This window comes from Chenopodium album, chromosome 13 (assembly GCF_948465745.1).
Source record: "Chenopodium album chromosome 13, dcCheAlbu1.1, whole genome shotgun sequence".
NCBI classification, from domain to species: Eukaryota; Viridiplantae; Streptophyta; class Magnoliopsida; order Caryophyllales; family Amaranthaceae; genus Chenopodium; species Chenopodium album.
Window position 1 is genome coordinate 15,927,522 of NC_137846.1, and position 14,542 is coordinate 15,942,063.

The window sequence follows — 14,542 nt, forward strand, 5'->3', positions numbered from 1 at the left end:
TAATGGGGTAAAGCCTATTGGTTGCAAGTGGGTTTACAAGATTAAAACAAACAAGGATGGAAATGCCTACATCTATAAAGCAAGACTGGTTGCGAAAGGGTATAGACAAATTCATGGTACTGACTATGATGAAACCTTTTCCCCAGTAGCAATTCTTAAGTCCATTCGGATTCTTCTAGCGATTGCTGCATTTTTCGATTACGAAATTTGGCAGATGGATGTCAAAATCGCTTTCTTAAATGAGTTCTTGATGGAGGAAGTGTATATGACACAACCCGAGGGTTTTGAAAATCCAGAAAATCCTGGAAAGGTATGCAAACTTCAGAAATCCATTTATGGATTGAAGCAAGCATCAAGGAGTTGGAACCTTCGTTTTGATGAAGTAATCAAACAGTTTGGTTTTGTCAAAAGCGAAGAGGAACCTTGTGTATACAAGAAGTCCAGTGGAAGCAGCATAGTTTTCTTAGTCTTGTATGTAGATGACATACTACTCATGGGGAACGACATACCAATGCTTGAGTCAGTCAAGGAGTGGTTGAAGAGTTGTTTCTCCATGAAAGACTTGGGTGACGCCGAGTACATCTTGGGAATCAAGATCCATTGGGATAGGTCTCGAAGGATGATTGGACTGAGTCAAGAGACTTATATTGATAAGATTCTTGATAGGTTCGAGATGGCAAAATCCAAGAGAGGATTTCTCCCCATGTAGACTTATATTAATAAGATTCTTGATAGGTTCGAGATGGCAAAATCCAAGAGAGGATTTCTCCCCATGTCTCATGGCATTACGCTCAGTAAATCTCAATGTCCGGTTATGCCAGATGAGATGAGACGTATGGCGATTATACCTTATGCTTCGGCAGTAGGGTCAATAATGTATGCCATGATTTGTACAAGGACGGATGTTTCATATGCTTTAAGAATGTGTAGCAGATTTCAGGCAAATCCAGGTGAAGCACACTGGACAGCTGCCAAGAACATCCTTAAGTACTTGAGAAGGACTAAAGGAATGTTTCTAGTATATGGAGGCGAAGATGAGTTGATTGTCAAAGGTTACACGGATGCGAGTTTCCAAACAGACAGAGATGATTTTAAATCCCAGTCTAGATACATCTTCTGTCTGAATGGAGGAGCAGTGAGCTGGAAGAGTTCGAAGCAAAGCACTATCGCAGACTCTACAACAGAATTAGAGTATTTAGCTGCTGTTGAAGAACAGCAGCTAAGGAAGCAGTTTGGATTAAGAAATTCCTTATTGAGATGGACGTTGTACTAAGTGCTCAAAAAGGGATTGAGTTGTATTGTGACAACAATGGCACCATTGCTCAATCAAAAGAGCCAAGGTCACACTTCAAATCCAAACATGTTGAGAGGAAGTACCATCTCATTCGAGAAATCGTTGGCAGAGGAGATGTCAAGATGTGCAAAATTCATACGGATGAGAATATCGTTGATCCACTTACTAAACCCCTTCCATTGCCTAAGCATGAGAAACATGCTAATGCAACTGGATTGAGGCTAATGATGTAATTTAAGTTGTATTTGTTTTTGGAAAAAACTTATTACATATGTAATACATTCATTGGCAAAATTATGTTTAATCAGAAGTTTATCATTTCTCTTATTTAATCGTGGTTTCAATATTAAATAAAATGTCCAAAATAATTATGGATTGATGGGCTCATCAGGTTAATTTGTTAATGACCTGGTAAATGAAACCCCATAGGTGAACTAAATTCATACATTATTCAAGTTCCTAGTTCGAAATCATTAAATTGGACATAAATGATTTCAATAAATGGACTAGCATGTAAGATTGATTGGATAGCGCAGTTTCATGGGCTATAGGAGCGTAGTGAAGCTCGGTCAATCACATGGATATGCATGAATGATGCATGATCGAACTATAGACCTACTTTGAATCTCAAGTATAGAGCTTCCGGATATATTAGTGGATTCCTTTGACATGAGTGGAACATTGATTTCATTCAATGATTGATGTAACTGTGTACATTCAAACGTCTTCCCGTAACTGGAAATTATAAAGGGTGTTTCTTAGTTACCTCATGATTTGAGTGGGAGCCTTGGTTGCCAAAAGATTGGATTGAGTCTACCTATTTAATTTAGAATGTGTCTTGGCCCCTTGAAGAGAGAGAATTCAGAAAATGCATGGTCGTGCTCAAATGGATTACATGGTAATCATTTATTTTGTAATTCTAACTCAATTTTCAAGAAAAGATTTGTAGATTATTATGATCACGATATGAGATGCAATCATATTATCAAATCAACACACATTGACTTAAGGAATTTGAATATTGCGCACTTGTCTCAGACAAGTGGGAGATTGAAGGAATTATGTCTTCGATAAGTGCAATTACTAGATATATCAAGGATCACTATTATGGAGATAATAAGTTCGTTCTTTTGGGTCGTCATTATCTGTTGCTAGACTATGATCAATGATCTTTGGGCTAGTCAAATAGTCCAAAGCCCACTAGAATGGATCCTATAAGGTCACACACAAGGGTATTGGGTTAAACATGTTAGAGGCCCATTTATGGGCCTCATGAACAAGTAACTAATCATGAATTGGATTGGGCTAGCATAGTTAGATTAGAGTTAGGATTTGGGCTTTGTCATGGACTCTTATTTAGAGATGAGATCTATAAATAAGATCCATGCCTATGGTTGTATGACATAACAATTGACAGAACAATTAACAGTTGATTGTGAATCAAGCAACCAGAAATCCCAAAACCCTCACACTCACTCTCTAACCCACGACTCTCTCTCTCCTCCCCCTTGGACTCATGGCCGGCCACCCCTAGTGGCACGTGTGGTGGTTCGTGGTTAGTTCGTTGCTCGTTCTTCTCCTTAGAAGGTCAATTGAAGGGTTCAATTGCAACTAACTAGCATTAGTGGAGGTCTTAATCCGTGCCCGTGGACCAAGTAGAGGAATCACGTTTGAGGTTCTTTGTCTCCCTTGTTCTTGTTCGATCACACGTGGAATCACGCTACAAAGGTATTTATTCTAATTCTTTAAGTGTTATGCATGATCTTGGGATTAGGTGCTATATGAATATGATTCATGTTTTCCACATTCGTACCTATAAACTCCTACAGAACAATGATAAGATCATCATCTGTTGCTGTTGCAACTCGATCATCACCATCTTGATCTTTCTGATCATGCTTCTTTTCTTGTTTTCCATTACCACCCCTGTTGTTATCTTTCTTCCACTTGTAGCAGTATTTATGAATGTGACCCATTTTATCACAATAGTTGCATTTCATGTTTTTGTATCTCCCACGGGACTTGCTCCTGCTTTTATCTTTGCCACTCTGAGCCTTGCTCTTGCTTCTTCCCCTGTTATCAGCAACATATGTTTTCTCGGACGAAGATGACACACCATGAGATTTCTTTCTCATCTCCTCATTCAAGATACCAACCTTAGCAAGATCCAACGTGATTTTGCCTTGTGGTGCAGAATTACAAAGTGTCATTCTGAAAGTGTCTCATGAATCAGGAAGAGTACCAAGAAATATAAGTCCCTGAATTTCATCACCAAACTTGATTCCCATGGCTGACAACTGTTGGAGAATGCCATGAAAATCATTCAAGTGATCTGAAAGTGTCTTACTTTCTCTGTACTTCAAGCCCATCAATTGCTTAATAAAGTACAGTTTATTGTTGCCAGATTTACTAGCATACAAGGATTCAAGCTTCTCCCAAAGCAACTTTGCATGCACATCATCATTTATGTGATTCAAGACATTATCATCAACCCATTGGCGAATGAACCCACAAACTTGCTCATGTTCAAATTGCCATTGCTCATCACTTTTACCTTCTGGTTTTTCAATACTAAACACAGGTAAATGCCAACTCTTGACATACAACAAATCTCTCATCTTTCTCTTCCAAAGATGATAGTTAGTTCCATTCAAACTAACCATTCTACTAGTGTTAATATTATCGGATTCCATCCCGAAAACTCAATAGTAAAGCCGTGGCTCTGATACTAGATGTTGAGGATATACACACCTCTTGCGGAATAATCAATCGACCAAACAAACAAACCACAAGCACACACAAACTACTAGTTTGTTCAAAGGTCACACTTAACCCAAGCTATATGAAATATTCTCCAAGATCAACAAACAAGCAGCAATATCAACACATATAATGCAGCAACTTAAGCAAAGGACGAGCATAAACAACCAAGCAAAAGACACACGATTTTTACGTGGAAAACCTCTTCGATGTGAAGAGTAAAAACCACAGGACTTTAGGAGTCAATCCAAATTGTTCTTATTATGATCAAAGGAATGTTACACAAACACAATTCCAAGTCTAAAAGATGGGTACTCAATTACCCAACAACAACAATAATAAGAACAAAACAATTGAGGAAGAAATTGAGAGATAAAATCAGAAAACGAAGCTTCTTTCCAGAGGCCGTAACTCACGAACAGTAGCTGCAAATGACAATCCGACCATTGAAAACGAAGCCCTAGATGTCCCGGACAAGCTATCAAAATTGAGCCAAATCGGATCACGGATGAGCTTCGATCGGGGGTGATTTCTGAAGCTGTGCTGTGAAGACTATGAACAGGACTGCTCACTTGAACTCTCTGTATTCTTCTCTTACTCTCAACTAATTACTTCCCTCATTAACTCCCTCTGGCTGGCAGCAAGTGTAAAGTGTCTAAAAGACTTTGTTGCACCAAAAGCTTCCATGGGAAGACACACACACAAAGTCAAGTAAAGGAAGCTTCCTTGAGAAGACTTCACATATGGACCTTAGTTACACTCCTTGCCCCAAAACTAACACAACATTAATGGGCTTCCTCCACATAGGAAGGGACCCATATCCCAACAGAATCACGTGAGTTTCGACAGCTTTATCAACAAATAATATGAATACAAATTTGATCAATGACTTGAAACGACTTGTTTGATAGCTTTACATCACTGAATGAGCGTCCACTTGTTAACTTGTAAAAAGTTAAAGAACCTATAAATTGAAGCACTAGATTTATGAGCTAGCCCTAGTGGTTTTAATTTATTAGTGAATGTATATATAGCTTGACTTTCACATGCATGCATGATCAATTCTAGAAAAACTATTGTCTACTTTAATTTGTTTACAGCAAACGTTTTAAGTAAATCTAGAACTAATCAACTAAATCACTTCGAGTACATTTTATTGATAGCTAGTACATTTTATTAATAGCTACCACAATGGCACAATCTACAACAGCTAATTTTGACAAAAAAATATATAGGTTTTTTTATTTTAAAATAAAAAATCTCCGTAAGTGAATAAATTAGAATAATCGTCAAATTTGAATTGAAGCACACATCGCACATTCGAACTCTAACATGTTACCCAAGCTCAGTTATGTTACACTCCCACTCAAATCTAAAATGGGTAATTCTCAGTATCTCTTCTTGAGAAACAAAGTATGTATCTCATGGGGATAATTTTGTACTTTCGCGTAGGAAATTAAGGGTAAAAGCGTCTTTTTGAGATATTTGTCTAATTTCAACTTCATAGACATTAACGACACATTGACGGAGTGCGTTATCCTCCTTCACTCTTTTACAGCTGCCCATAGTCTCATTTATTCCTGAATCCTGCCCATTTGAAGAGCATCTTCAATGGAGTTTCTAAAGCTCAAAGGCTACTTCAATGGAGGAAGATGACACCCTTACCCTTAGGGGTTGATCTTGCCCTTTTTTTTCTCCCCTTTATATTAGGGTTTTCGTTTATTTCAATTCGGCGGCTTCGCCGCCGAAAATGGCGGTGTTGGTGGGGGATGGGTAAGGATGAAAGCTCAAGCTCCATTAATGGAGCTTGATTTGAGTAAAGGAGGAAGAAGAAGAATAGCGTGATTGTATTGTTAGGCTGCCGACCGTGGTGTTGTTTGAGCACATATGTCGTCGACGAGAAAGGTTTGTTGTGTTGATTTGAAGACATCTACGTTGTAACAGAGAATTTAGATTTGGAAAAATGACTTTCATTGTTGTTGAATTCGACACTTAATGTCGTGACTAACGGTACACATCAGCTATTTCAGTAAATATTACAGTCAGCAATTTGATGCATTAAAATATTATTATTTATCAATTTCCAATGCAAAAAAATTTCAGAAATGTCATTAGAGATACAACTTTGTTTCTCAAGAAGAGAAACTAGGGTGCCCCCAATCTAAAATAGTAAAATGAACCATATTATAGTAGCTTAGCTTATATTATACAACTTGAGTAGCACCAATAGACCTAGTGTTACGCACATAATCATCATGTTGACTAGCATGCACCGTAGAGTCATACTTCTCCCCATCACCCCACAATGCATACGCCTCTTCACCATGCGCGGCATCATCTCCAATCAACAACTCTTCTTCGGACATTCTTAGTGGAATTACCAATCTAATTAGCACACAAATTATAGATGTTGACACAAGGTTCCACCCTATGACAAATAACCCTCCTACTATTTGCTTAAGTACTTGGGTTCCTCCTCCACCACCATAGATTACGCCTCGTTCGTCTTTGGAGACGCCTTCCTCACCTAAGAACACCCTTGTTAGTCTAGGGTTGGCAAAGATGCCGGTGAGTAGACCTCCTAGGAGTCCAGCCACCGCGTGTGTGTGGAAAACTCCTAGTGTGTCGTCGATGGCTTGCATTGGTTTCCATTTTTTGTGGACAATCATCATTGTGAACCATGGTATGCTTCCTGATAATATGCCCATCACAATTGCTGACCATCCTTGGACAAGACCTATACATACATACAAGTGAACACGTTTTTATTAACCATTTAAGCACTAACTATATGTCACATTGAATGTGGTCAAAGTTTGTCATGTTTGACTATTAAAGTCAAACTAGCTGCATCTAAAGTAATATGAGACAGAGGGGGTAACAAATTACCAGCACCAGGAGTAATACAGACGAGGCCAGTCATCATGCCTTGAACAGCACCGATAACGGAAGGTTTTTTGAAATAGAGGACATCAAGTAACGTCCACATGAGCAAGCTAGTGGCAGCACAAACATTGGTGTTAATGATAGCCAAGGAAGATTCAATGTTAGCACTAAATGTGCCTCCGCCATTAAAACCTGACCATCCCAACCATAGTAGTCCTGCACCTGCCAACATCAATAATATGCTGTTTGGAGGAAACCTTTCTCTATCTTTCTTCAATCTTGGACCCACCTACATACAATTTTTTCCAAGTACACTCAATATAATCTTACGTATATTTTGTCCATTTAGATAATGCATGCATGCATTATCTTCTAACTTAGATCACACACAACTACACAAGACATCAAGCTACATAACATGGAAAGGTTGACCAAATTGAATGTAATCCGTATTTCCTTTCGGAATATATTATTCGTATTCATAAAGCCGAATTAGGTCCAATTTCAATCGGATCATATTTTCATATTTAGGGTTTTTTTTTTAAAAAAAAAAAATTTATGATGTATTTCTTTCATTTTTTTAATTTTTTTTTTATCTTTCAACAATGCTCATATAAAATGGATCATGCATCCCGATTTACTTTCTAGGTATATAGTTTTATGTGGATCATGCATGTGGTGGGATTAGAAGTGAGAAAAGTGAAAATTTTCTTTACAAATAAAGGAATAAAACAAAAGTAGTATATATTAAAATTAGATTTGAGAAGATAAAACAAATAAAGGAATAAAAATAACATATCAAAACGAAAAATGAGCAGATAAATAAAGAACGGAGGGATGCGAACAATCAAATACTGATCATGTTATAAGTATTTCAAGTTAGTTCATCTTAAGTCAAAACTGACCTCTTATTCAAAATATTTATCAATGTATGGTAGTATATATTAAAAATTAGATTTGATATTTTGCTTTCTTGTTCTTATCAAGTACAAAATTGTTTAGTCTTGAGAAATAATGTACTATCTCCGTTTCATATTTTTTGCAACTTTGGGGTGTTATTTGTGAGATATAAAATATTTTAAAATTGAAAAAAAATATGAAACGGGTGTAGTAGGTTACTCCAATTAGGGGTAGAAACGTGGCTTAAACTATATTGGCTTCTCTATAGACATATATACCAAGTGTGTTCAATACTTCAAGAGTATATCTTTTGACGAAATTGTTTTTGTTATTTCATGTTACAATAAAGTTAAAACATTTAGCTCTAATTAATAGTTTTTGACAATCAATACATTAGCCAGAAATTATATTTTTAATTTAGGGTAATGCTATATGTAGCCCTAAGGTCTATATATATGTATTAAATACACTCTTGAAAATTGTATAAAATTAGAAATTCATGACAAAAACACGCGTAAATCAGTGTAATTAGTGTTTATATTTTGATGATTTTTTAAATTTTTTACGATTTTAAAGTGTAAATTTAATGCTTATATGTAGCCCTAAGGGCTATGTATAACATTTTCCTTAAAGTCCAAAAGCTATCTATAACAAGTATTTCTAACTTTAATTTCATAAAAATCTAACTTATATTTGGAAATCAATATCTTAAAAGACCCAACTAATTAAGTAATTATCAAACACTACTTTTATCATATCCATATATAGTTTTGATAGATGGAGACAAATTTCTAAAAGTGTATTACTTGAAATATTTGTGGTTATCAAATGATGACGCAGATCATCAAAATTATTACTAATTTTATCAAGCATAACTCTTAATTTTCAAGAAATCAAGACTCCAATAATAGTCTTGGTCTTTTCATTTTTTTTTAAAGATATATATTTGTATTTTTCTAAATAAAGAAAATTCTCTGTCCAATTTTTTACGTATTGAATCTTCTTATTCTAATTATCTCTTCCACGTCTTCTAGAATATTAAAAGTTAAGTATTATTTATAAATCTTTAATCGAAGAAAGAGAATAGATAAAAAAAAAATACAAAAAATAAGCTGACTAGTAGAAATATTGGAATTGATAGGTAACTGTCATGAAAGGGTCATGCAATTGTTTAGGATGCAATGGGAATATTTTCCTTGTACAACTAATGTTTTACCAATTATATTAATTTAGTCAATCAAGGCGGCCATAACTATCATTATACAACAAAATAAGAATCTAGTTCAAACAAATTTCTATTGTCTAATACTTAAAAAACAAGAACCATTGCTAGGGGAACAAGTTTTATGGTAAGTTGCTTTTATATAGAGTATGTACCTGCTTATTCCCTCCGTTTTTAAATAAATTTTTCACTTTAACTTATACACTATTTACATGCACTCTATTAATCTCTATCTATGTTATAAATAATAAACACGGTCATATATATTGGTACTTGATAGAATTGTCTTAATGTATACGTTTCAAATATCAATATTTTATTCATATAAATAATTAAAGATTTTATTAGTCAAAGTTGCATAATAACAAGTGTGCCGTCGTTAACATCATTTGTACTCCGTATCATTTGTTGTGCAACTTGCCTCGCAAACTAAAACTGATGTAGGGCACTCCTTGTATTTATGTGCATTAACACCTTATTAGGTTTTTTGATGAATATAGTACGATGACAACTTTCTGTAAATTAAAAGAACAGACAATGACATAAGTATTAACTATGCATTTCCATTAATTATATTAAATTATGTTCTAAAATTTGCATAAACATTTTGTGAATCTATTGTCTAATGTTTATCCTACATAAGGAATAATAAAGGAACGATAGTTTGTAGTTAGGTGATGGTCATGCCTAGTCTAATTAATAGAGTACTAACAAAAAAAAAAAACCAATTGAAAGACAAGATATTTAACGCCTCCTTACTTTAACTACCAACTACAAGTCAATGATGTACATGTTCCAGCTCTACACTTGTACTGACTAACATATACATTATACAATCAAATCTATTTTTAAAATCAAATGTTCAATGATTTTACAATCTAAATCAAATATAATTGAAAATGAAAATATAAATAAAACAATCATTGACAACGAAAGGAATAATATCGCTAGCTCATTAATTAATCCTTCTGTCTTTGTTAATATGTTCTTTTAATATAAAATTCTGTACATTTATATTTAAGTTTATAATATAATAAAGTCCAGGTTTTGAAATATATAGACAAAGTATAATTTTTTTGATTTTTGGAATCTACTAAGTAATTGCTTAATTGACCAAATTAAATATAGTGGTGTAATTTAATTTTCAATCATTTTAGCCACCTAAGATTCTCAACTAGTCAACTCAAGATTCTTTCATTAAAAAAAAGTCCTGGACAAATATAAGGTGTATAATAGAAATATGACCAAGACACCAAGTATTGCAAACAAAATGAATCGAATTAACGGTTTGTGAAGCTTCTATAATCTGTTACTCTGTATTTATTTCTTCTAAAGTTTGTACTCCGTAATAGCAATTATTTTTCGCCAAGAAAAATAATGATTAAAAACAATGAAATTGAGGGAAGGAGAGAAAATGGTTACCCAATAAGCAGCAGTCAAGCCAGCAATACCAGAAGAAACATGAATAACATAACCACCGGAGTAATCCAAGACACCCCAACGAAACAAGAACCCTCCACCCCACAAGCTAAACGCACCCACCGTATAAGAAAACGTCAACCATAGCGGCACAAACATCATCCACGCCCTTATATTCATCCGACCCAATAATGACCCTGCTAGCAATATCATAGTGATAGCTGCAAACATCCCTTGGTACCACACCATGGCCGCCATCGGATACATCTGCTTGAGGAGCTTATGATTCCGATGGACTGATTCCGGGATTTCGGATTGGCTTAGGAGGAAGTCCTGCCCTAGAGCAGGACCGGCTGTACCCCAAAATGGAAGAAGCTGTTTACCAAATGACATCTTGTATGCCCATGTGACCCAACATATTATTACGGCTGCAAAGGCGTAGAGTGCCATGAAGGCGGAGTTGACTGCCCATTTCTTTTTTACTATGCTTCCGTAGAGGATTACTAGGCCCGGTACGCTTTGGAGACCGACTAGGGTGGCTGCGATCATTTGCCATGCGTTGTCGCCTTTGTTTAGCCATGGCGGTACCGAGGTTGAGTTGTTAATGTTGTAAGCTATTGGGACTATGGTTGTGTTGTCTACCATGACTTTGTAAGGATGAAATAAAGTTGCCTTTTCAAAGTGCCAAGAGTTTGGGAGGTATCATATGAGAAGAGGGAATTTGATGTGAGTATGTAATGAGGTGAATCTAACTTATAAATAACGTATATATATATATATAAGTAGTTGTGTAGTTTAAATAAGGTATATATGACTTTGACTAGTTGAAGTAGGTTTATACAAATTATAATGAAAAAGACTTATGACGATAGTTGATTGAGATATTAGCACATCACTTGAAGGGGATTATTGGAGACGACATTGAAGAGACCGTGTCTCATTTCAGACTATTAAGAGTAAATTTATGATTTTATCTAGACAAGCTAGGGTGGTGATGCGTGCGATATAACTAGTTATATTTGGAAAACTTTTTAAGTTGTTGGCAACATAATGATGGAAAATATCTAAACAAATATTTTTAGGGGTATAACTGTCCACACATGTACTATTCTTAAAAGTTTTTAACAAAAGAAGACAATTAACGTTAGTAAATATTTAATCTGTGTTTCGTGGAGGCGGATATATATCATGCTCATGATACATATATACATCCGTTCCAAAAAAAAAACAAAAAAAATAAAATAAAAAGAAGAAGAATATATTATTAAAATATAACAAACGTGATAATTTCTTAGCATTGGTAAAGGAATAATTGGTCGTTGGACAATCACCTTAAACCAAACAATATTTCTACCTAAACTAATCTAAGACAAGTTTAGGGTAAGTAGAGGATTGTATCCACAAAGAATGGGTAAAGAACACCGAGAGTATAAAACGGTTGTAAGCTAATTCGGTTACTAATTGGGTTTTGATTAGTTAACTTCTATAGAGATGAATGCTAGGGGAAGCGGGATTCAACACCAACCAAACCAAGTAATCAATAACAAGGATAAATCATGAGCATACATGGGTGATAGATAGAATAGGAACTTGATATTGTCATCTTTCAAAGTCACAATATAAGTATTCCCTAGATCAAACACTAATATAGTAACACGACAAGGATTAAGCCTCAAGGATAGGAATTGGGTTTCTAGCTCGAGTTTGTCTCTCGATAATTTCAAACTAGCATGAAGCACAAATAATTGGGATTTCTCACCTAATTACCACACTAAAGCATCCTATTCAATTCAATGGAACCAAACATCCATAATCACGAAAGTAGCATAATCTAATTGCACAAGAAAGGACTCTCTCCTAAGCCCCATCTTTCAATGTAAATAGAGAAATGAACACATGAGGATAAAGTGGCCACCAAAATACACATGCAACAATCAATTCAAGCACAAACAACTATCAATTCAAAGTAGAACATGGTGAATAAATCCAAGTCAATCAACCATGGCTTGGTTGGGTTTTCACCCAACCCCTAACTAAGGAACTACTCACTAAACATGGTGGAAAACAATATAACAATTAAATCTAAGGTTAATAAACATAAATTCAAATAAACTAGGAAAGAGATAAAACAAGGATGGATTAAACATGCAAGAACAAATAAGCAAGATTAAGGAAGAAATTAACAACTCAAAGTAAATAAAAATAGAAATTAAAGGAGATAGAGGAAAGAGATTACTTAAAATGCTTCAAAGTTGAGAAATACTTGAAATCAAGAGAATAATCTTCAATTAATCCTTACAAATGATTGAGTTTGAGATGATCTAAGGTAATCAGTGAGGGTTCTAAGAAACTAAGGGCCTAAGAAGACTAAAGGGAAGAAGGTCCTCAAAAATGAAGCCAAAGGTTGTATTTATACGCCCAAAAATTACATTGTAAAAACCGTAAAAAAATCGGGCTTCAGAACAGTAGGAGCGGAGCGCCCGCTCCTACTGACAGGAGCGCCTGCTCTTCAGGCTGGAGCGCCCACTCCTGGCCTTCATGCATGCCCGCTCCTAGCTGCACAAACAAAGCAGATTGTTGGAACTCAGGGAGGAGCGCCTGCTCCTCTTTAGGTGCACGCCCGCTCCTTGTAATGTAAAGGGGAGGCAGTTTGTGGTACTGGGATTAGGAGCGGCCATTCCCTTCGAGGTGCACGCCCGCTCCTGCCTGGTGAATGCTTTCTCCAAAGAGTCTTCAAGTTCATGCAACTTAACCAACTTCTCATTGCACCTACAAACACGAACACACACATAAAAAGGAACGGGGAAGCCAAAAGCTATAAACATGCACAAAAAGGAGTTAGAAAGGGGTTAAGGAGGGAAAACGGTTACAAATTTGTGTTAAAAATGCCATGATAAGTGGACAAATAAAACACTTATCAGCGTCTATTTTAAATTAGTAAATATTTTACTCGCATTTAATGGCAAATCTTATTAAGAAAAATCAATTTCCCAAAATAACGGTCTCTAAACTATAGTTCAAGATTTCAATTTTAAAAATTAAAAAATTTATTTTTCATTTGGAACATGCATGCTAGTCAAAATCTATCTATAACTAATACTGAAATAGCAACCATTAATGTCATTTTTTTTCCAAAATTGTACACGGGGCACTATCTCAAGAAAAATTTTCTTGCTCAAATGCTAAGCCCATTTATATACCTATATTGTATTAGAGTTTTTATTTTTATTTTTTTTTTATTTTTCATTTTTTTTAAATACCCATTTATTAATGTGTATAGAAACTTTTTACTTTAATTATTTGTTATTATGATGGACTTTTGAATCACATTTTCAAGCGATTTCTATATTTAATTTCAATTACGAATATTAAAACAGAGCATGACTCGGGTATTATCTAGTACTACTATATACTAAAGTAATCACCAGAGTTATCCTAAAGTACACGGGTCGCATTCACAACAAAAATTTTCCCGCCAAAAACTTTTTCATTTTTTCCCTTTTTTTCTAATAAAATAACATGATAAAAAGTTAAGGAATAAAACTTACAATAATTTATAAAAATATTTTAAATAATATACCTAACAAGAGAGTTTTAAGGGTAGACATCAAATTACATGAATTTAAATTAAAAAAAATGTTATATAAGTCAGTTCATTTAAACTAACTTCATTTTAATTTTCAAGTCTTATTATTATGAATCCGTGTGTTGCACCGGGAAAAAAAATTAGTATTGTTAGTTCATTTGCGAGTTATAATAGGTAGTTTCCAACCAAAAAAAAAATCCTATTTTAATAAGTAGTTTAATTTATGACAAATATCTTATTGAAAATTATGATTTTAGGGTTTTAATGAACAATTACTTTGGGGCTTTTATATCTATGATATTTCTAATCACTATTAAAGCGTAAAATATACATTTTAATCGAAGTTTCAGGCTAAGTAAATTTTAATCATATTATATTATTGGAAATTTCGAGTGATATACGTGTTAATTGTGGGTTATTTTTCTAGGAGGAGATTACTTTTTTAGGATAGTTTTGAGCGACTAGGTAGGACAAA

The 14,542-nt window shown here is 34.7% G+C and overlaps 1 protein-coding gene across 1 annotated transcript; it reads right to left on the minus strand.

The window, feature by feature from the left end:
• Window positions 1-6,103: 6,103 nt before the first annotated feature.
• LOC145576403 (ammonium transporter 3 member 3-like) lies at window positions 6,104-11,228 on the minus strand. The gene is made up of 3 exons (XM_081634172.1): window positions 10,485-11,228; window positions 6,944-7,229; window positions 6,104-6,791 (listed from the first exon to the last, which is right to left on the minus strand). The coding sequence occupies exons 1-3, from the start codon at window positions 11,124-11,126 to the stop codon at window positions 6,259-6,261; spliced, it is 1,461 nt and encodes a 486-aa protein (XP_081490298.1). The 5' UTR covers window positions 11,127-11,228; the 3' UTR covers window positions 6,104-6,258.
• Between the last annotated feature and the right edge of the window lie 3,314 nt (window positions 11,229-14,542).